The following is a 21,906-nucleotide window of genomic DNA, read 5'->3' as shown; positions in this document are numbered from 1 at the left end:
ACATTAAAGATGCCTTGCTCACCAATTCTCACCTGTTCACACAGAGTCCTGGGCTAGTCACCACTTTCAGGGCTATGAATTAGCTAGGCAATGACAAAAGTGATCTTGGAATCACAGATAAGCAGCTCACTCGACAGTTTTCCAAATAACGAATCCAGCACTGCACTTTAGCAGTTCTTATCAGTGACAAAGCAAGCCAAAGCTCTGCGCAGTAAGGTGCAGCTGCAGTGATGATGGGAGAGATTTTACATTTGCACAAACACAAGTAGACAGCAGACTTCCAAAGTGCAATACCCATGTATCTACCCTTTTAGAGCTCCAATACACAGAAAATATGGCAGAACACTCGCAACAAGAAATTAAGGTTTACTGAAGTATACATTAAAGAAATTATTATTGTTTTAAACAAATTTAGGAAGCTCAAGGATTTTCAAAAAAGGCTGATCATCATCATGAAAAGTCACTTAATATGAGGAAAATTTTTCAGCATTTTTCATTATCTACGCGCTCAACTATATATGAAATCTGGAATTAAGGGAAATTTTTAATCACACTGCAAGTGGTTGAACAACCTAATGAATTATTAAGTGACAGAATGCTATTATCAAGAGTTAATGAAAAAAGCATATGCAGCAGATACAAGAGTAAATATCTTAGTCCAACAAGTCTTGTAGGAAAGCATAATACACCATGCTCGTCTCCTGAGCTGACAGGCTTGCAGACACTGAAAGACCTTCCAGTAAAAGTCTCCCCTCCCAAACCTTAAACCCATGCCTAATTTATAGATAAGAGTTGGCAAGACATCCATAACCCTCTCAAGCAAAGCAAAACATCGTCTCCCTTGAAAAGTCGTTAGTTTTGGTCATTTCTCCTTACCTTCTACACTGTCTAGGGCTCTTGTTCATCCCATCTATACCTTACTTCCAAATCAAGAACACCAAGGCCGATATCCTTCCCCACCCTCAAGGAGATGCTTACTTTCTTTAAGCTGCTCAACTTTACAGAACAACTCTTCCCGCAGTAGCTAGGAAGCTTATTTCAAAAACAATTTCAAAATTGTTAGAGCACACGTTCTGACAACCAAAGAAAAATTCCATTCACAGATCAAAGAAATAACTATATAATTTGGAAGCTATTTCTTTCTTAAAAAACAATCGGCTGAATAGTCTTGCAAATGTAGGAGTGAAATTACCAGCAGTGTGAAGCACTCAAGTTGTGTACTGTTAGGTATACAACTATTAACTCTTGTATATACAGCTTACACCGTGCTGCCTCTAGCTGTATCTGGTATCATAGACACATGCATTAAAGAAATAAGCTTGAATTTTGTATTAAAAGCAATTCTGTGAATAACTCATTTCTGTATACCAGCTTAAAGGCACTCATATACATAACTAGCAGCAAGACTACTAGTCAAATATTCAATCTTTCTGATGGTTGCCTTGAACATAAAGCTGACCACTTACTTCACTACACATTTTAATATCTCAATTACCAATACAGATTTATTTATTTTTTAAGCTGGCTTTTTACAGCAATTCCTCATACACATAGAACTTGCAATTAGTACCACAGAACTTGACTGACCAAAGGCAACGCACAATATTAAAGGAAATAAGGTCATTAATTTATGATGGCATTATGTAAAAAGCAATCAAATAATAATTAAGCTGTTAAAACAGTACAAACAGGCTACACAGAATGAACAAACAAGTGTACTTTCAGAGGATGAGGCTGCCATTCTGATACTTTTCAGCTATTAGGTTTGGAAGGTATGGACTATACACAATTTCCAATTTTTCCAGTATAGCATTTTGTTTTCTTTGTGTGCTCTGTACAAGAACCAGAAGAATTTAATGCAAGCTGAAATTTCAGCAGTCCCCTCCTCCCAGCAATGAAGCAGTAGCCTATGGGCACAGCGAAACTCAGAGCACATTTCAAAAACATCGAAAACTAATTAAAACAGTACAAGAAGTAATTAAAATGCCATTTCATACAAGAGCAAAAGTAGTGTTTTGACACTTCTGGAAGAGAAATGCGAACTATGAAAAGTCGCTATGAATTTCTTTGACAAACATGATGTTAACTGCTCAACTCATCGATTCACAGACACAGAAGCTGAACTGAAGAACTGTTGCCATCGACTCCCAGGAAGCAGATTAGGATCATGGCTTGCAATACCAGAGTGGTTTTTGACTCTAACAAACTAAATTTAGACCCAGTTACATAAAAAAATACTAATAGCCTTAACACTTTCAATCAGCATAAGAGGTTTAGAGATACACAAATGATTTAAAGTCTGTTGACTAGTTTTATACTGCATTTGCAATATTGTGCATTAGTAAAATCAGGGAGATTATGGAAGAAATACTGAAGCATAAGAAAATTACATAAAACTTGAAATGCTGGCTATACAGAGTGACTCCAAACCTTGATACTAACAGAATATTTTTCCAGGATACATCAAAACCAGAATTTCTCTATAGATTCCTGCAGCATGGAGGCTGGCCTAAGCAAGTAATGCAATGCAAATACCTACTAGGTTCACAAAGTAGGCTGGACTCTCTTTAAATGCAATATTAACTCTTGTAATCCTACACAGGGCAAAAAACGAAATGCCTGTTATCTTTGTGCTGTTGCACGCTGCCGATGGATCCGTGGCTAGCGCAACAGCACGAAGCAATCTGGCGGACTTTCAAGTGCCAAGCCTGGCATGGTGACGGGCAATATGCTCTGCCAGCTGCGCTGCTTCTTCAGGAGCAGCAAAACGTATCAAGTATTGATCACATCATGCTCAGGGTTCCCCACCTCAAGGAATTAACACATTCCTTGGAAACAGGAGAAGATGCCAACATTGTTGTCCTAATAAAAACAATTACTTGGATAAGCTACAACCATTGCCCCAGGCATGCAATAAAATTGCAAAATAGGTGGCAATGTTGTCATATGTTCTATCTCCCACTTTTTTGAGAGAATCTGTATCATGAAAACATTTTCAGGTTCACATCCTGAAGCATCTGTAGCAGACCAGTTAGCTAAACTGTGTGTTTTTTTAAAAAACTTGAATAGCTCATTGTACAATGTCATCGGAAAGTGACCCTTAAAGGCTTGTTTTCTACCACTGCATCCTAACTGATAGAGGAAAGAAACAGGTGACAATTACCAAGTGCTATGGACGACCAAGTTCTATCTACATTCAATTTATTTCAAAAATCTTTCAAAATCCTTCGTGCAATTTTTCTAAACCACTTGAGTATTACTAAAGATAACAAGAGATTACCCACCCTTCTTCAGAATTATTTCTGAGAAACACTGCAAGTAACACTGAGATGTGCACGCTATCGAGCTTATCTGGTTGGATTTAGAAGGGGGGGGGGGGTGGGGGGGGAGAACAACTTTGAGGCAATTACTGTAAAATACTTTTCAAGGAAAGTATTATCGCTGAAACCTGACTAGGAACTTCTGCAGCTGATTGTTCTTCCTACTAAACTAGACATCATGAGAGGAAGCAGCAGTTTCTGCAGATTAGAATAACTGCAATGGCATTCCATAAAACTACAACTTTAAACAAGCCCTAATAAAAATTTAGCTTTCAATTTCTCATCTATTAAACTTTTTTTTCTTAGCAGGGCACATTTTCAGCGACTTAAGCTGGCTCACGCTAGATTATGTTTTTGTTCTGATTTACATAGCTGTAAACCAGCCAAGGAAGTCACTGTGCTGGGTGTCACAATTTTACGGGTTAGACCTGGTGAGACAACTACCCCAGGCTCCTCGCAGAAAGGCCAACTGAGTTAAATGACAACTCTGAGAAGGTACCAGCAAAGACGTCATCCATAAGAAACTGAACACTCCAAGAGCTCTCACTTAATATCTGTGTTTTAAAGTTAAGTCTTTGTAATTGACACCTTAAATATTTCTAACATCTGATTAGCCACAAAGGAAATAATTGCAATTGTATCTAAAAAAAATCCTTTCCACGCTGGAGATGGAATAGTTAATTTTCTGCGGAAGTTATGCCTTTGCTTTTTGACAATAAATACAAGGCTTTATTTACCTCACCTTAAATATCAGCAAGGGCGTCATAGCCACTACCACATGAAAAACCGTCCCTTTTGATTTTCTTATGTAATTCTCCAAACCCAATTTTAGGATACTGCTACCAACCTTGGGCTGCATCAGACAGAAATGTGTTGTTGTTTTTTTTGTTTGTTTTTTTTTTTGTTGTTTTTAAACTGAAACTACCATCTTTCCAAAATTGTTTGGAACTCCCGCAGAAATACCTCTTGGAGAGGTTTGCAGCACTTCAGAAAACCTGCACTGAAAATGAGTAATATCTGAGAAAACAAGTATGCTATTGAAATCAACTCTGCTCTCATTACTAAAATTTGTGAATACCAGCCTGCAGTGACAGACTATGCTTTTTGGCAGATGCTTAGCTCATTATCATTCAGCTGTTGAACCACAAATCCAGCTTGCATCACCTAAGAGGATTACGCAACAACAGGCAGGTTATTACTGCTTACAGCTCAAATGCTGAACTAGCTTCTTCATAACGTTTTGAGCTTCTACGGACACTTCTTTTCAAGGAAAACAGATCTGTGGCTTATTGGAAGTTCTACTACATTCTTCTACAGAAATGCTGTAATTTATTTTACTTTGTATCACAGTGGTAATATATAACCTAACAAGGAGAATATAATTTACAGCACACGGCATGAAACAATATAGTTCTCCCATACCTCCCATATTTATCAAGCTTTCACATTCTATCTACATGTAAGACAAAATACTTGTCAATTAATGGGTATTTAAAGTATTGCTTCTCTATTTTCCTTCTACATTAAGCAAGTATTTCAGACCTCAAAAGTATTTTTATTTTATTTTTTTTAAGACTAGTGCTGCTCACATTGACTTAGCTAACTATCCTGGTCTGCATTTACAGCAAAAAAGGCATGCGACAGCAAGTTGCATTTACCAAGTGAATATTACTGATGCACTTTTTGCTCCTTGAGTCATAACAATCAGAAAGTCTCAGAGGATAAGTTCTAAAATGGGTTGAAGTATTTTTAAAAACCAAGTGTTTTAAAAAATAAATTTCAATGGATTTTTAAACTTCCATCAGTTCCTTACACAGTTTTCAAATCAAGACCTAAAATTGTTTACTGGATAGCAGATTTGACTGTTGATCATCTTCATCACCAACAACTTTTTAGAACTACAAAAAAAATGTAACAGCCATGAAACAGAACACTGTGCCATTTTTCAGATCATTACATTAAAATTTATTTTGCTGAAGTCTCTGAAAGTGTGGTTGCAGTGTTTTCCCCAAGCAACACACTCCACTTTCCCAACTGAAATACTAATGCGTGTCATGCCTTACTAAAGCAATCTTGATTCTGCACAATGTGTTTTGGGATAGAACCGTCTATAATAATTACTGGGGGGGAGGGAATGGCGTTGTAGGGCATCTCCTTGCTTGTTTATTCCAAAATAAGCACTGCTTGACTGCAATTAAAAGGTAGTATAGGAATAGGAAGAAAAGAATATGAAAATTAAGATTTACCCACAAATACTACAAAATGTGATGGTGGGGTACAGCAAGTGTCAGCCTTTCCTGTGTGTCAACACAGCTTTGGAATCTGAATTATTCAAGACCCTTGGAAGGATATATTTTTTAAATGGTCATGAGTACCAAAGCTAGGTTTGAATTGAAGTTAATGTTCTTGCCCTCAAGCACAATAGAGAGAAAAGTTAGGAATAGTACTCCCTATTAAATTGTAGGTGTTATGGAGAAAATGCAGGAGTCAAAAACAAAGCTTACAGCCCATGGCAGCACCAACATTTTTTGGATGTGAGCAGAAATTAATTTCATTTCAGTGACAAGCAAGAACCAGACTGGTAACTGAAAATTAGACAGAGAAGTTCAATTCTTGTTTAAAACAAATCACAGTTCAAACCAACGAAATAATAATAATCTATCAGAAAGCTGATAGCTGACTAGGTAGCATTCACAGGAATTTGTTTCGCTTCCACAGTGCCTCCAAGTAAGGAATGTGTAGCCAAGGAGCACACCTGCCTCACAGCACAGCTGCAGCCTGTGATGTTACTACAGATGTCCTGTACTTCCCCTTCCTCCTGCTCACCAGCCCACAAATCCAGCCTTCTCCTGTCCCAGAGCTCAGACAACTCCTGTTGTCCTGCACATCAGCTTCCTAGGTCTCATTTCATACCAGACTATTTCAAGCAGAATAGACTAATGCAGAATAATTAGCTGCTATGCTCATACTTGAGTTTTATTCTTCAGCAATGACGCTACTTTGTCCTTTAACAGGACACATGGAGATTTAGCAATTAATAACACTAACATTTGTTAAACTTAACTGAATTTGAAACAATAAGTTATGAAAAAAAAAAAAAAAGATTGAAAGTTTTGTGATTGTGCTGTCTTGTCTTTCCCCCTTTTTAAGAACAGAATTTTTTTTTAGTTCCATTTCCTAAAGGTTTTAAAATTTTATTTCAATGTTCCACATCGCCTTATGTGATCTCTGCCCTCCCCAAGCCTCCAAGTTAAAAGCTCTAAGGCCAATACAATTATGTAAAAAGGAATGCACTTTATAAAGTTCATTAGTATCAACAACAGTAATACAATAGTATTCACCAGCAAGCACCCAGTATCATAAAGATTTACACAGCACTGCTCCAAAACAGCTACAAAACCAGAGCATTTCTAAGAAGTTCTAGTTGTCAATGTAATAGAAAATAAACTTTTTTTATATACTGTTGCCAAAGAAGCGTTGAGCTGTTTAGTCATTACTAGCCAAGATTATTGCCTGTAACAAAACACATTCTCACTTTGCATTACATTTTCAAGTGTTTTACATTTTTAGCATCTAGTTCTAGCAGCTTGGTTGATTTTTTTGTTTTGTTTTGTTAAGCATGGACTTCAATTTCAAGTTACTATTTTAAACAGTATAAATCATCTGTAGATCAGATAAACTATTAGTCAAAAATGAATTGCAAGGTAAATTATCTTACCATTAATAGCCCACAGGGCTTTTTTTTTTTTTGCCACTTTGTCCAAAGATGTTATTTAAACATATACACAGAGAGCACATATGACTTTTCTGTTTTATGTAAAAACAAGTAGGCAACCCTCCACTGCCAAAACTGGTGGTTCACAGATGGAAGAAAATGGAATTAAAGAAACTCTCAAGAGGCCATTTGTATGCATAAATTAATTTCTGAGAAATTCAGCCACACAAAACTGTACTCATCTTCACCTAAAAAGTAAGTACAATTTCCAGCATAAACAGCTACAATAAATCCCATTTTCAAAACGTGCAATAGTATGAAACATGGCACAAAAGCATTAAATACATCACATGAACTCAGATCTCCAGATAAAGGATCTTCTTGAACTTGGTTCATGGCACTCTGAACAAAGAGCGGTGCACAGATAAAGGCTTCAGTCTTTGAAAGTATTAAAATTAGAACTCAAAATATTTTATAGTTGGCATAACTCTGCAAAGCGAGAAATTGCAAATCCAATAAGTTTGTACAGACGTTACTCAGAAGCACACAATCACTAGATTTTAAGCTGCCTGACAATTTTCTCCAGTCTTCTTAATGTACCTGTTCAAAGCAATTTTTTGATCCTGCAGATTAATACTTCATACAGAATATGAAATGCTGTACTGGAACAAACAAGAGCAGACAGCAACAACATTAAGACATGGCCAGATGAACACTGGGGGAACATTCAGGTAGTCAACTTTAGTTACGTTTTTAATAGCCCACTTGAACTCAATTTAAAACAAACAAAAAAGGACTCAAGCCTCTTCCAAAACGGACAAAAACCAGTTCCATGTTTAATCTTATTTTAGCATAGAAGAATGACTTCGTACTCTTTGGCAGGGAATCTATCAAACCAGAACACGTCCTGTCAATGTGAACCTTTCCTGAGGAACAGTTCATAGCCATAAACTCATTTAGAATGTATTATGTAGGAGATGGCAAGTCATAACAGTTTGAGAGTCAAGAACATGGAATGTACCAGTAAGTTTATGAAGAGTGACAGTAGCAGTTATTTACATGTTCAGGGTAGTTTACCTATTCTTTATGAATTACTTCTCCCTTGTATAAATTAGAAAACTACAAAAAGTCAAAACTGAGAGAACTCCTCGTCATCTTTACAAGTTCAAGTAAAAACACCTTTGCAGAACCTCCTTTAGACAATAGCATATTGCTTGTATAAAAGGTCTCTTATTCTATAGAAGTCTTGACAGAGACAGCCTTCCAATCCGATGCGCCCTGTTTCAGTCTGAAACAAAAGACATATTTCAGTTTATTATCTTTACACTAACAAGAAATTTAATTTTCATTTAGAATATTATTTACCAAAGAGTTTAAGATACAGAACACCTACCCTGCGAACAGCCACCAGATTGTTGCAAACAAGCACTCCTCCTACAAATTCAGCTTGTATACCTTCTCGCAAGAGAACTTGCTTGAAGTCTGATAGTCTTGGCTCATTCATAAACACAGACTGGTGACCAAGAACCTTTAAACAACATACAAAAATTTAACACTTGTGCTACTTGTTGTCTTCCATTTTTCCAAATATCTCCTCAACACTGTGTTGGCAACAGCATGGCCTATGGACAGGCTGGGGGACTATAACTGAGCAGATTGTATTTCTGTCTACTTGCAGCAAGATGTTTCCAGGACAGGATAGCATAGAAATTACTTGTCAAGTAAATAAAGGATTTCTTTCTGCACTCATATATTGCATAGAAAACTGTCCTTGAAGATCTCTTCTGAGACATGTGACAACCAGGGACAGAGCTGCAGTAAGCTGCACTGCTGATCACTACAGATCCATAACAACTGTCACAGAAGTATGAAGAGACTTTAGAGATGTCTCCACTTTTACCTAGCCCCTGAAACAGACTATATTTAGGACTGTAAAACAGTATTGTAATTCTAGGATTAGAAGCTATTTTAATCATTCACTGAAAAATGAAATAATATCTGATATCTAATATGAAATAATATTCACACAAGCAATCATTTTCATTTCAGAGTAAAAAATAAGATAAAGAGATTAAATTAATGAACTCAGATCACTACTAGAGGCAGAGGTGTATGAATTTCCAAGACATGTATTTCTACTCAAGTATATGAAGTAATTCCTATAGCATCAACAGAACAGAACAAGACTCAAGAGTAAATAAATAACTGATTTACAAATCCACAAGTACTAATTACAAATACGAAACATTAATATCTCATTCACAGATAGTCGGTAACTGTGTGCTAGGCACTGTTTGTGAATGCAACAGATCATCCTAATTGAAAAGCTTAAAATCTGAAAGAACAGTAGCAGGCTTAACTAAAAGAAAACCAAACATGAAAAAACAGACTTTCATTTGAATAAGATCATAACTGTCAACCTCTAAGTACTAGAAAGAAATCAGTGAAGTTTCTATACCTCATGAGGTGGCAGAGGTTCCAAAGTAGGAATGATCTCACTCTCCTCGCACATCTCCTTATCGTCATCACCAAAGAGGCTTTTCATGGCCTTTTGTTGTGCAATGACACTAGAGTCTGAAGAAGGCATATCCACTTGCATCTCTAGGTCTTCATCTTCCCTCAGCTCTCCCTCTTCCAAAATAACTCCAGTATCCACTTTTGAAACTCTCATGTCCAGGACACCATCTATCCAAGCCAACTCAGCATCCTTGGCTTTACAGAACTGAAGGGAGCTGACAAGAGAGTCTTTTAACCTCACCTGGGTTGCACAAAAATAAAAGTACTGTTGGTTTGATGGAAAACACATGGAGTTCTTACTTCAAGTTTCCAAAATTAGCAGTTTTCCTTTCACCATCTTTCTGCACAGTTTTGACTCAGTCTTTTGGAAAGAGAAAGAACTTGGTATCTCTAAGACAAGACATTCTATACTTAAAAAACACAGATGGTATAAACTTGATATCAGCAGTCAACTTAAAACAAACCAAAAAAAAAAAAAAAGCAAAGAACAAAACCTTTGTTTTTCCATGATTAACTTAAGAAACTTATATGACTACAAACAAGTTAAATTTATGGCAGGAACAATCATTGCTTTTTAAAACATCAGATTTTTTTTGTGGCCAAGGGATTCTTCAGTTGGCCTTAGTAATTCTATGGAAAATTTACACAGATACATTCAGGTTATGAAACTGCAGCTCCAAAATTCAACCTTCTTTAAAAAATGATAATTAAATTTTATTGCAAGAGGGGATGTTGTAAATATCAGACTAAGTGTCCAAAACATTACCCTGATTCCTCTGGCACATTCCAGGACTCGAACTCATTAAAACCCTACTCTGAAAGACTGCTATCCACATGAGATTGTGCAGGATCACAATAGTAGAATCAAGGCTGCAACTGTACAAATGAAATTGCAACTAATTAACTATCTGCAACACAATTCACCCAACAGACATTAGGATTCCAAGATCCCACTCCCATTTATTTTTTAATTCAATGTCTCCAATGTACTTCATCTGTTCAGACAGCTTCCAATTGAAAACAAAAAATTTTAATCTTTGAAGACTGAATTATCCCCTTATAAAATAAAACTGAAACAAAATATGGAGCTATTAAATTTTTATTCAGACAAATATTTAGTGAAAAATCAGAAATCTCATTTCTTTCACACTAGCAATCCTCAGAGCTTTAAAACAAACAAACAAACAAAACCACAGAAAACACTGCTGTTTTAAGATTCTCCAAACAAGTTAATTTTGAGTTACTGGAGCTTTCTGCTTCCACGGGTAACAGATTTTTCTCTGTGAAGTCACAAAAGCACCTCTTTCAACAATTCTACTGATGTTTTTCTATTAACTTTAAAAGTACAGAAGGCATGAAAGACCAAATACCTAAACTGCATGTGAGATGCTTTCCTCTGAACAACTTCAAAATTTGCATCAGGACCATATGAATTTTCATATGCTTCACACAAAGTATCCGAGTTTTTTCATTTTGAGCTTAACAATGAAAACTAAATACAATGTATTAAAGGAAGTGCAACATTTTATTGTTACCTCACTTTTTTTTTGTGAGCAGAAAAGAGGTGGTGGTAGGCAGACGTACCTTTTTAAATACTTTCTTTAACATTAACTTGCCCCTGACTGTACGTGTTTATCTCCAAGCACTACTTTTTTCTTCGCTAATTCTCCTTTTGAGATTAGAGAAAGAATCCTGAGTTCCAAGCAGTTGTAGCGTACAGTGGTATTTTACATGCAGACACAATGTATCTACTAAAAGTAAAGCAAACTGATGTTCCAATGGACATAAACTTCGCCTTCTGCACTACAGGCAAAGGTGGACTGATCTCACATTCCAGTTTTGGTTTAAGCACTTCGGAGTAACATTCATTTAAGCATAAGGAGAATGCCTACCCATAAGACAGAAAAAAGCTGCCAGTGTCAAAATCAAGTGGACACATGTAGCATTTTGTGCCTCCTTTCCCGAAAAAACAGCCAAATAAGAAAGCCTGCCAGTACAGCTTTATTACAGTTGACATTACTTACACAAGTAACAAAATCCTGTAGCTTACCTGATAAATGTGAGTTTCACTGGTTGCATCTACAGTTTCATGTAGTTTTGGCATGTAAACTTTAATGTCTTTTCCACCAAAAGCTCTGCAACATTCTGCAAGGTCCTGGCTGGCTTCAGGTGGTCCATGGACAATGATCAGTTGTCTTGGTTTCATTTGGTTAATAATTTTTTTAATTGAGTCCCCATCTGAGCGTCCTTCATAGTCAATGTATGTAACCCTAGCTCTAGTTTGAATTAAAAAAAAAAAAAAAAAAAAAAAGAATAACAGATTTTTAAGTTTAAATAAAATATTTTGAAGCACTCAAAGTTCGATCAAAAATTTTCATTTAAAAAATGAAAAATTTTAAAATTATTCTACATCAGAAAAAGTTGTCATCACAAGACATTTTATGGATCAATGAAATAAAGAATTGTCAAATATCAGCACATACATATATTTAACACTAAGTTCCCAAAATTCACTTACATAGTTATCAAAACATGACTTAAGAGTATGTGAATAAGTTCAATCCTTTCTAGCAATATATACATACACACTTCCTTATCTGTGCTGACAAACTATTGTATCATTTGCTCTTCCTTTTCCAATTCTCCTCAAACAGGGACCAAAGTGTATATTTCTTAAGAGTAAGAGCCATAAGATTCTGTATCATGCTCCCAGAAAGACTAGTAAAAAAAATAATTGTGATTAACCTGGAGAAGAAAAGAGAATCCTATATGACTTTTTTTAATTTCAAGCTAGCTTTTTAAACTAATTTGTACAATATCTGCGCCACTATTCTAATAGCATGGACTAAGGCTCATAAAGCTCAAGACTCACTGGATACATACACAGCTGCAAACAATACAATACACAACATTTTCCTACCCACACACTGTATTTCCCTACAAGCACTGAGCTCGGCAGTAGCTCCAAAGAATCCTCTAGCATCAGAGACCTTGGAGGATAGACTCAGGAGACACATGTAGTACTGGAATTCTCCCATTATCCCTTTATATAACACAGGTGACAAGCAGAATTCAAAGCAAAACAGAATGTGAAATATAGGCACTATTAACAGTTGATATTACGTTGGCATGCATTTCCTATTAGCACTTCTACAAAAGACCCTCTTGTTGCACGAGAAATAAACATAGCCACTGCCTATTGTCACAATGTAAAAAACCCAAACGCTTGAAACGCTTGAAGCTTAAAGCACCAGTTTCAGCTTGAACAAGTATTTCTGGAAAGAAGGCAAAACAGCTGAATGCTGGTTACAACACATTGGCCTTTCAAACAGTACCCTCCTAGCTATGAAGTTACCAAAAATTGGAACAAAGCCAGTCCACTCACTTAATTTCCATGGATTCTGTTGCTGAAATACATTTGGTGGGAACATCTGACAAATCCTGGTCCATAGGCTCCTCTCCATTTGTCAAGCCAGATTCTAGTTTGCTTTTTTCTTCTTCTGTTGCCTGAAGTTCTGGAACTAGAAAATCTTCAGGTCTAAAGGATGAAAGGCATTTTGTTTTTAATAGTCTTATAGTAACTGCAAAGCTCTACACAGTATAGAAACAAGTAATCCTCATTATAACTACTGACTTCTTTTAGAATCGTTAGTGCTAACAGTTTTATTACACTTGCCTTCAACATTTTCACATGTGAACACAGCTTATCTGGAAAATATTACCTTCATATCTCAAAACAACGTTTTGATATCCTACAGAACATTAGCAAGGTGAGGGTTTCTAGCATGTACTCCTCACACAAATATTACAAATATTGCTAAATTTTCCTAGGTTGAAAGATGCTCCTTCCTGTCATAGTAAATTTACCAAAATTGTGTCATTTAAAGTAGAAAAAAGTCAAGTTCAGAAAAAATAGTCTTCTCTCTCAAAAATAAAAGAAAAACCATAGCAAAAATACAACATAAGAGATGTAAACTCATGCCAAGAACCAGTGCTCTGCTTCCTGTGAAATTTAGCACAAACTATTTTACAGAAGTCATTCAAATGTTACTGTGTTTAGGAGAGCATATAACAGTGTAGCAAGGGAGAGAATGCTGGTTTCTATTTTTATTACTTCTATTTTTGAACTATTTCATAGCTGTTACATGTTACTAAGCACTATCATTGCTTTCTCTACATACTTGATAATCTCGCCATATTCATCCCATTTAATTCTTTCTTCGGGGGCTGGAAACATTGGGTAAGATTTCTTTGCTTGTTTGAAGAAGCTTCCTTTTCGGCTACCTTCACCCTTCATCATCAAATCATGTTTGGTCTTATGTACAGTTGGCTGATCAATATCTTCTTCGGCATCACTCTCATCACTGGAATCGATATCTGCCCTGAAATGGCATTCCAAGAAGAAAAGAATTTTCTTTCTAATTCAGGTTTAGTGTTACATAAACACACTGACTGGACAGTAACAGACACTAAGAGCAAAGACAATTTATGCATCTGAGAAGCTGTGCACAAAAAGCAGATGAAACAGGTCTATCTTAACGACATTAAAGACAACCATTTCTGACTCCTCAATGCCCTCAGACAAACCTATCAAAACTACAATTTTCATTTATCCCTGTAAAGAGTTGACACATCAAGCTGATCACACAAATGTCAACTCTAACAATAACAGCAGAACGCAACAGCCCACATACTTACTCTTTAGACTGTTCTAACTTTTTAGCCGCTTCTTTCTTTAGTTTCTCCTTTTCTAGGTATTCTTCAAGTTCTTTTCCTTCCAACTTGACACGTCTTCTCAACTTATAGATAGAATAAAAATTAACATTACTGTGAGTAGCTGATGTGATTTTAACATTTCTCCTGTACACTGCTGGTAAGATACTATTTATATTTAAGTACCAAGGACAAACACAACTTGTTTGTCACATACAGAACAAGAATATGTAAATGTGTGGCACCTTAGCATGGCGATATCGTGACAATGTTATCAATTAGCAGAGACTAACAGAAAAGCATTTCTAAGGTATTAAAATCAATTAGGTTTACAAAAATTCCTTAGACAAAACATCTTCAGGAAACATTTCTCTTCAATAACTGAATGCGAATACTCTATAATGAGCGCTTTTTTTTTTTTTTGACCTTTGTGTAACTAACAAAAACAGAATCTTGCAAAATGCTATACTAGTACGCAAAGCAACATCAAGTTTTGTTTCTTGTTTTCCACAGAACAAATTAGAATACAGGTCACATTGGATAACACAGAAATCTAGAAATAAGTCTAATACTGTAATTGAACATTTCCAATCCAATCTAAAACTAAAAGCAGGCTGCATCATCAGGATTGAAGTTATCATTGCAACCACAGGGGACTCCTGTAAGTTGTAAGATGTAAGAAGTGTTGTTTAACAATAAATAATAATTATTTTTTTTTAACTATTTAAATATTTAAAAGCAACTTCGTGTTCATCTCTGTGAAGTATTAATTCTACCACACCACTGAAAAACAATTTGCATTTCCTAATGTAGGATCTATTTTTATGTAAATTTATCCTTAACCTTTTATATATGCAACATACTTACTTCAGATTTCTTTCCACCACTACAAGCATTTTCAGCAGGTCAAAAAAAAAAAAAATCAGTTTTGCTTATACTCTGCCCACAACAAAAACTTTTAGATAAATAGACAAATTCTTACCTCAATATCTATAACTTTCTCAGAAGGATTATCAATCAGGAATCGTGCTAATGTTCCAGGTGTAGTGCGGTAAGTTAAAATTATAGAGTTTTTGGAATCCTGGCACCACTGAATGAAAAGATCTCTTGAAAACCCACACTCTAAATCAGGTTGACTGGCAAGAACAACTTTTGGACTAGGTACTCGAGCTAGATCAGAAAGACTATGACATAAGGAGAGATGGCGGAATTGAAAAGGATTGTTTCTCTTGTCTTCAAAGCACCTCATCAACTTATCGCTCATCCATTCAACCTAAAATATATATTAAGAAAAAATCATTAATAGGAACACAAGCTCTGTAAAAACATAAAAACCTGATATTAAGTACAGAGGTGAAATGTGTGATTACATCAAGGTTTCTCAGCGAAAATAATAGAAATAATGCTGAGTGTAAACACCACAGAAACGAGTACTTTTTAATAGCTACACTCTATACTGACAAGTCTTGTGATTAAAAACAAAGTAGAAACAAGTATCAAGCAGTACAACAGTAGCAATGACTAGATACTGCCCTATTTGATCAAAACATCTGAGAGACAAATACCAACTCCAGAACAAGGTAACACCCAGTCTTTGGCTTTTTTTTTTTCCCGTTAAACTGTTGAAAAGAAAAAATCTCTTAAACATACAAACTGTTATCCCCTTCACAATTGCATTTTAAAAATGAAAACAAACCAAACCTGTGATTTGGAGAACTCCACTACATTGTAGCTGACATTATTCAGAAGTGCTAGAGAGTAGACTCCTAATCCCGCATCTTTTGTTCTCCAGATCTGATCAAGAAGTTGAGCAAGTTCCAGAACTCTGCCTGCTGTATCCACAGCTATTAATACATTTCCATCACCTCGTAATGTCTCCAAAACATTAGCTAGAAAAAATTAAAACAAAATGCTTACACTTTAAACCACAACTTCGATGTTTGTAGGGTGGTGGTGTTTTTCTTTACCCTTCCTGTATCACACTTACAGTCATTAGTCAAAAGCAAAATGAACTCAGCAATAAATTAAACTTCAAGACAGAGCCAAAACCACATTTCCAATTAAATTAAAATGAGCTGGACTTTTCTTGGTAGTTCTGAAGATCCCACTGTCTTGATATTACTTTCTAAAATAAATAAATACAATGTGTAGAATGGAGCTTAAAAAAAAAAAAATTGCATTACAAAAGGTCATTTAAAAAATCCTTAAGTAATCAAATCACAGAATCACAGAATGATCCTGGGTAAAATACCCCACTTTCAAACAGTTTTATATAGGGTACAATTCTTTGTTTTTAGGAAAATGTTTTGCCTACAGAATCGGTACCATCAAAATCTGTTAAATTTTGATAAAGATTCTTAATTTAGATGCTGGTGAGCTTCTTACAGGAAAACAATTTACAGTGGCTAATAAATCCTGTTACTGCTATCTTGAACCCCCAAACAGAATACATACTCAGTAGCTGCTCATCCCGTTGCTTCCTCCGGGGTTGCACATAGGTAGCATTAAATGAATCTGTAATAAGCAATGAAGGCCTGCTCAACATTTCCAATGAACATCCATTCAGATGGCTGTGGAAAAAAGGCCAAAACTCACTTTCTGCATTTACATTTTACAATAAAAAAATAAGATGGCTAGTTTCCAGATTTTTACATGTACAGAAGTCAAACTCCTCAATAATAGAAAACTATTGTATCACATATAAACAAATCAGAGAGCTTCCTAAAGAAAAGACTTTAGACCAAGAATAAGAGGATGTTTAAAAAGATTCAAAGTCCTAATGTACAAGTAATTTTGAGGCAGTTGACACATAGCATAAATTATATTTAATATCTACAATTGATCATTAGTAAGAACAAAGGCAGTTTCAATTAGCTTCATTTTTCTACTTTCTTCTCTTCTCATTCCCCAAAAGCCTCTTTTGTATAACTTTAATTAGACGTGGAACAGACCCAAATTAGAGCCTGGAACAGGTTCCCCAGAGATATGGTCAGAGCACCCAGCCTGTCAAGGTTCAAGAAGTATCTGGACAATGCTCTCCAACATGTGGTTTAATTTTTGGAAGGTCCTGTGTGGAGCCAGGAGTTGGACTCAATCATTCCTGTGCATCCCTCCCAACTTGGGATATTCTACAATTCTATGTTTCAATGATTAAATTTGGCTTGATACATAATATAAGACATTAATTAATATTAATGTGGAAAATTATCTTATTTCAATGTTCATTTTCTTGCCTTTCTTCTTTTAAATAAGCATTTTAAAGAAGGAAGACAGGACATGAAAAGAATCCTGTCAGTTATTGTCTAAGGTAGAAGAAAACACATTTTTTTTCTTTATCAATGTCTATGCTTTCTACGCAACAATGAGCTTTGTGTTATTATTTTCCTTCTTAAACTCGCAAGAAAAGCTTTTCCAAACTGCACAATACAGATGTTTCTTGCTTCAAACTTACAAATAAATAAATCTGAGTGGAATGAGGAAACCCAGAGTTAACACTTGTTTGAAATCAATTAATCTGAATGCATGTGAAATGAGCATCTTATTTCTGGAAAGGCACTTCCGTACCTATTTATTTCACAAAATGATGCACACCTTACACATCTAAGAAATACAGATAGCTACATTGAACTTACATCTCCCTCTTGTGGTTGAAATCAACTGCATAAACAATTTCTTCCTCTCCATCTTTGACAATCTTCCAAATTGTTCCTCCTATCATGTGACCAGCTGGCAATGGTGTGATTGACAGACCATGTCCTTTGCCTACAAAAAAGAACCGTCTTTTAAAAACCTCTCAATATTTTAGGTATGTTACACGTACTAAAATCCATTACTCTACATAAAAAGTACATAAATAACTCCACAACTACTACCTGGAAAAAAATCAAATGAAGAGTGAAAATCAGTAGCATCTCTCTCCTTGCCATCTAACCAGTAACTTCATGATGTTACACTTCTTGCAATTCATTTCTACTCTGTCTCCAGAAAAAGAAACTAAAGTGAAGAGCACTTCTTCACGCCACCTCCCACCAGTACTCAGTGGCATTGCCAAGCTGCTATAACTACAGACCTAAACAGCAGCAAGTTACATAACAAACACATCCCAGGAAAGCAAGTCAGCTGTGAAAGGCAGACCCCTCTCTGCTGCACCACAAAATGCTTACTCTATCAGTCACTGCCTGAATACTCAGAAAAAAAAAAAAAAAGTAAGTTACACAAACAAGAAATTCGCCGGAATAACAAACAGGCAAGTGAAAGAATTCCAAGGAAAGGTGTCTACGTGCTACAGTCAGGAGGGATGGCTGATCTTTTCAGCACTACATGCCGCTTTTCTTACTTTTTTAAATGCACGGCTGCCTCTTGTCACTCATGGTAGCCTTGATCTTTGTCAGAGCAAAACTAGAGCAACCATGACCATTACTCATTGTCTTTGATCCATGACACCAACTAGAACTGCATGACTGCACAGCTTTAACAATGATTAGAACACACATTATCTTCTTAGATGTGTCTATTGAAACTTCACATCACTTCCATTAAATATGAAAAAGGTGTTTTGACACAGTTGTTCACTAAAACACTTATCAGATGTCAAAGTTGGTAGCACAGATATATCCGTGCTACAAATACCTTGAAAAAGGGTCAGCAGCCTTTCAAGAATGGAAAAGAAAAATAGAAATGGGATGCCAAATTACAGGGCAAGAATTTCAGCAGGCAGCACTGAAGAGCTGGGAGATACAGCATCTTTGAGACAAGCTGCTGCTGATCAGCTTATGTGTGTCTGTGCAAGAACTGCGTTTCCATTTCATTCTGATCTTTGAATTCAGCAACAGTGAAAAAATGCTGATTATCTGTATGTCACAGTTCCTAGCAATAAGCTATGCTGAATTTCATTCAGAGTCTACAAAGACCTCGTTAAATCATTCACATGCTAAAACTTAGTATCTGCACATTATTTGTTCTCTGGAAAACTTTCTTTTGTGTTACTGAGGAGCTCTGAGGTATAAGTATTTTTTAGACATGTGAACAAGCTCCAAGAAAAGTTACACACAAAAAAAGGAGAAAACAATGCCTAAATATGCTTTGGCATAGCCTTCTCCTCATTAAGTGGAACTTCTACCCACCTCCATATACAAATACTAATGCCACGTGTTCAGCTGATATAGATTGGCACCGTGTTACTGAATTCAGATCTGCAAAATGCGTAACCTTCATAAACATACTCCTTTTAAAAAGTTACCTTAACTGTTAATGAAAGTAAGAGAGACCCTAGAAGCAGTTTATCAAAACTGTTCCTTACAGAACAACTTTACCTTTCAAGTTCACAATCTGAGAAAACTTGAGCTGTTGTATCTTATCAAAGGCTGCATCTACATCATCCAACGTAAAGAGTGTGAAATCTTCAGTATTATGGCGGGACTACAACAAACAAGAAGCAAAGAATGTTCAAGAACTTGAGCCATCTACCTCATCAATGATGTTGTGTATTAAAGTATGAACTTAAATATACCTGATACAGATCATACATAAACATCTGTCCCATCTTATATACAGGAATAGTTGCATAAATGGCACAATTCAACCCCATTTTTCCAACTGCATATGGGAGAGCACCAAGGTGTAGAGGGTCAGGATGAGAAAGGAGAACAGCATCAACCTGGTGGACATGCCTACAAAGGAAGGACAACAGAAGTTGCTGAAAAGAGTTCTGAAAGTAATTATACACTTCAAGCTATGACTATTTTGCAAACAACTGCACAGTCTGAATGCCAACCAAGAAAATTCAGATTCTTCCAGGTTTAAAAAACATAACTAAAAGTCAGAGATATTTCCAAACATTCTCAAGTAACGTTAGAACTTAAATATGCAAGAGAGTTCTTAAAATGTAACTTCAAGGCCCGGGTCATTTATGAACTTTCAAAAGTTTCACATTAAATTGTTGATTAGAAAGACCTTAATATATACTCTGACACCAGAAAGTTCATTAACTGAAGAGTCAAAAGTATTTTTGGTGCAGGTACGTTTATATATCTAAAAACCTAAAACAGACTACAACTTTTTTTCAGATGAGAAAAAACAAATAACAGGATCCAAGTCTCAATAATCTTTATATTGATAAGAATCAAATCAAAACATTTCTTTTTCAAATTGAAACAAGCCAAATTATAACTCAAGAAAAGTGGTATACAAAATTTAGATTTTACTTTAAAAAAATATATAACTAAAAACACAGAATATGTTATGTTTCACAGATTTTTTATGTTTCAGTCTTTTACCAGCAAACAATTTCTGCATCAGGAAAGCTCACTATAAACATGCAAGAGTTCAGTACTAAAGACTAGACAGGTTGATGTCTTGACAGCACTGAGATACTAACAGAAGCTGTTTTCCAGACTGACAGTTTGTTAAACTTGAATTAAGGGGCAAGAGTTGATCCACTTTATCTTCAGCCTTCATACAATAAGGCCTCTCATTTAAAACTTAGCTAAACATCCTAAATTACTTTAAAGCCAAGGTCAGCCTCCCATAAACTTGATGCAGAGCAGAACATATGTAAAAACATGAAACATCCAAACCAAAACAAACTCTGAACAGTTTGAGAACTGTAGTTAATTGAGGTTACTCATTAGGATAAAGAAAAAATTTACTAGAGATGTTTTAGCAGTATCATCCCCTTCACATAAAGCGCATTTTGAGCAAAAAAGAACAACTTTGGATATAACATCACCACGTAGATACCACAGACTAGCATTTTAAAAACTTTCAGAAAGAGATAAGTCCTATTTAAAGTGTCTGAGCTACTTACTTCCTTAGGGAATCAATAATCTCCATAGAAAAGTTCTCATCCCAGCCACAGTCCAAAAGAAAGCGGAATTCATCTACTTGCAATAGATAGCAGAGGGCAGACTCCTCCTGCACCCCTGAAAGCGTGGTCAGCTTGATAATCGATGTCATTTTTCTGTCCAAGCGCTTGATCTCAGAAAAAACTAATCTGAATGGGGGAAGAAAGCATTTTATTATGTAATCCAGAGGAAATGTTTATTTATTTAGATCTCCCTCCTTTTCCTTAGATTTCTCTCAAGTTCTGACAGCACGCACAGCAATGGTGGTGAATAGCATTCAATAGGGCTGCCAGGTGCCAACCCCTAACTTCCAGATACCAGCTTTTGATCCTTGGGGGTCTTTTGTTGTTAAGAGAGAGCTTCGAAGTTTATTAGACATATACCTTAAAAAATAAAATAAGGGAGTGCCAGAAGCGGCGCAGGGACCAGCTCCGCGCCTCTGGGGTCTCAGGGGAGCCCCACCGGGGCAGACCCCGCCGCGGAGGGGCCGGGCCGGGCCGCGCCTCGCCGCCGGGGCTCACCGGGGAGGAAGAGGAGGAAGAAGAGGAAGAGGAGGAGAAGGAGCCCGGCTCAGAGCACTGGAGCCTTTGGCCGCCCGGCAGCGGGCCCAGCCCTCCGCTCCCGGCGCGGGTCGCCCCGCAGCGGTGCCCTCCGAGCCGCCGCCGCTGCCTCGAGGCTCGGCCGCCCTCAAGCCCCGCGGGGCGCGCCCCCACCACCGCCTCCTGCCCCGGCACCGCCGACCGCCATCTTGTGAGGGGCGGGGAGAAGGAGGAGGGAAGGTGGAAGGGGAACGGGCGGC

The 21,906-nt window shown here is 36.6% G+C and overlaps 1 protein-coding gene across 2 annotated transcripts; it reads right to left on the bottom strand.

The window, feature by feature from the left end:
• Window positions 1–6,425: 6,425 nt before the first annotated feature.
• Window positions 6,426–21,846, bottom strand: CPSF2 (cleavage and polyadenylation specific factor 2). 2 transcript variants are annotated; one of them, XM_084287318.1, is made up of 15 exons: window positions 21,629–21,846; window positions 21,071–21,256; window positions 19,775–19,934; window positions 19,578–19,683; window positions 17,898–18,027; window positions 16,720–16,835; window positions 15,967–16,154; window positions 15,248–15,538; window positions 14,251–14,351; window positions 13,734–13,934; window positions 12,938–13,090; window positions 11,603–11,828; window positions 9,494–9,793; window positions 8,429–8,563; window positions 6,426–8,323 (listed from the first exon to the last, which is right to left on the bottom strand). In XM_084287318.1, the coding sequence occupies exons 2-15, from the start codon at window positions 21,217–21,219 to the stop codon at window positions 8,231–8,233; spliced, it is 2,349 nt and encodes a 782-aa protein (XP_084143444.1). In that variant the 5' UTR covers window positions 21,220–21,256; window positions 21,629–21,846; the 3' UTR covers window positions 6,426–8,230. The 2 variants fall into 2 exon arrangements, with proteins under 2 accessions (XP_084143444.1, XP_084143443.1); XM_084287317.1 differs by having other exon boundaries at window positions 21,491–21,768.
• Window positions 21,847–21,906: the final 60 nt, after the last annotated feature.

The sequence above is a fragment of the Netta rufina genome (assembly GCF_964035555.1).
Source record: "Netta rufina genome assembly, chromosome: 5".
Taxonomy (NCBI): domain Eukaryota; kingdom Metazoa; phylum Chordata; class Aves; order Anseriformes; family Anatidae; genus Netta; species Netta rufina.
This window is presented reverse-complemented; position numbering and strand designations above follow the sequence as displayed.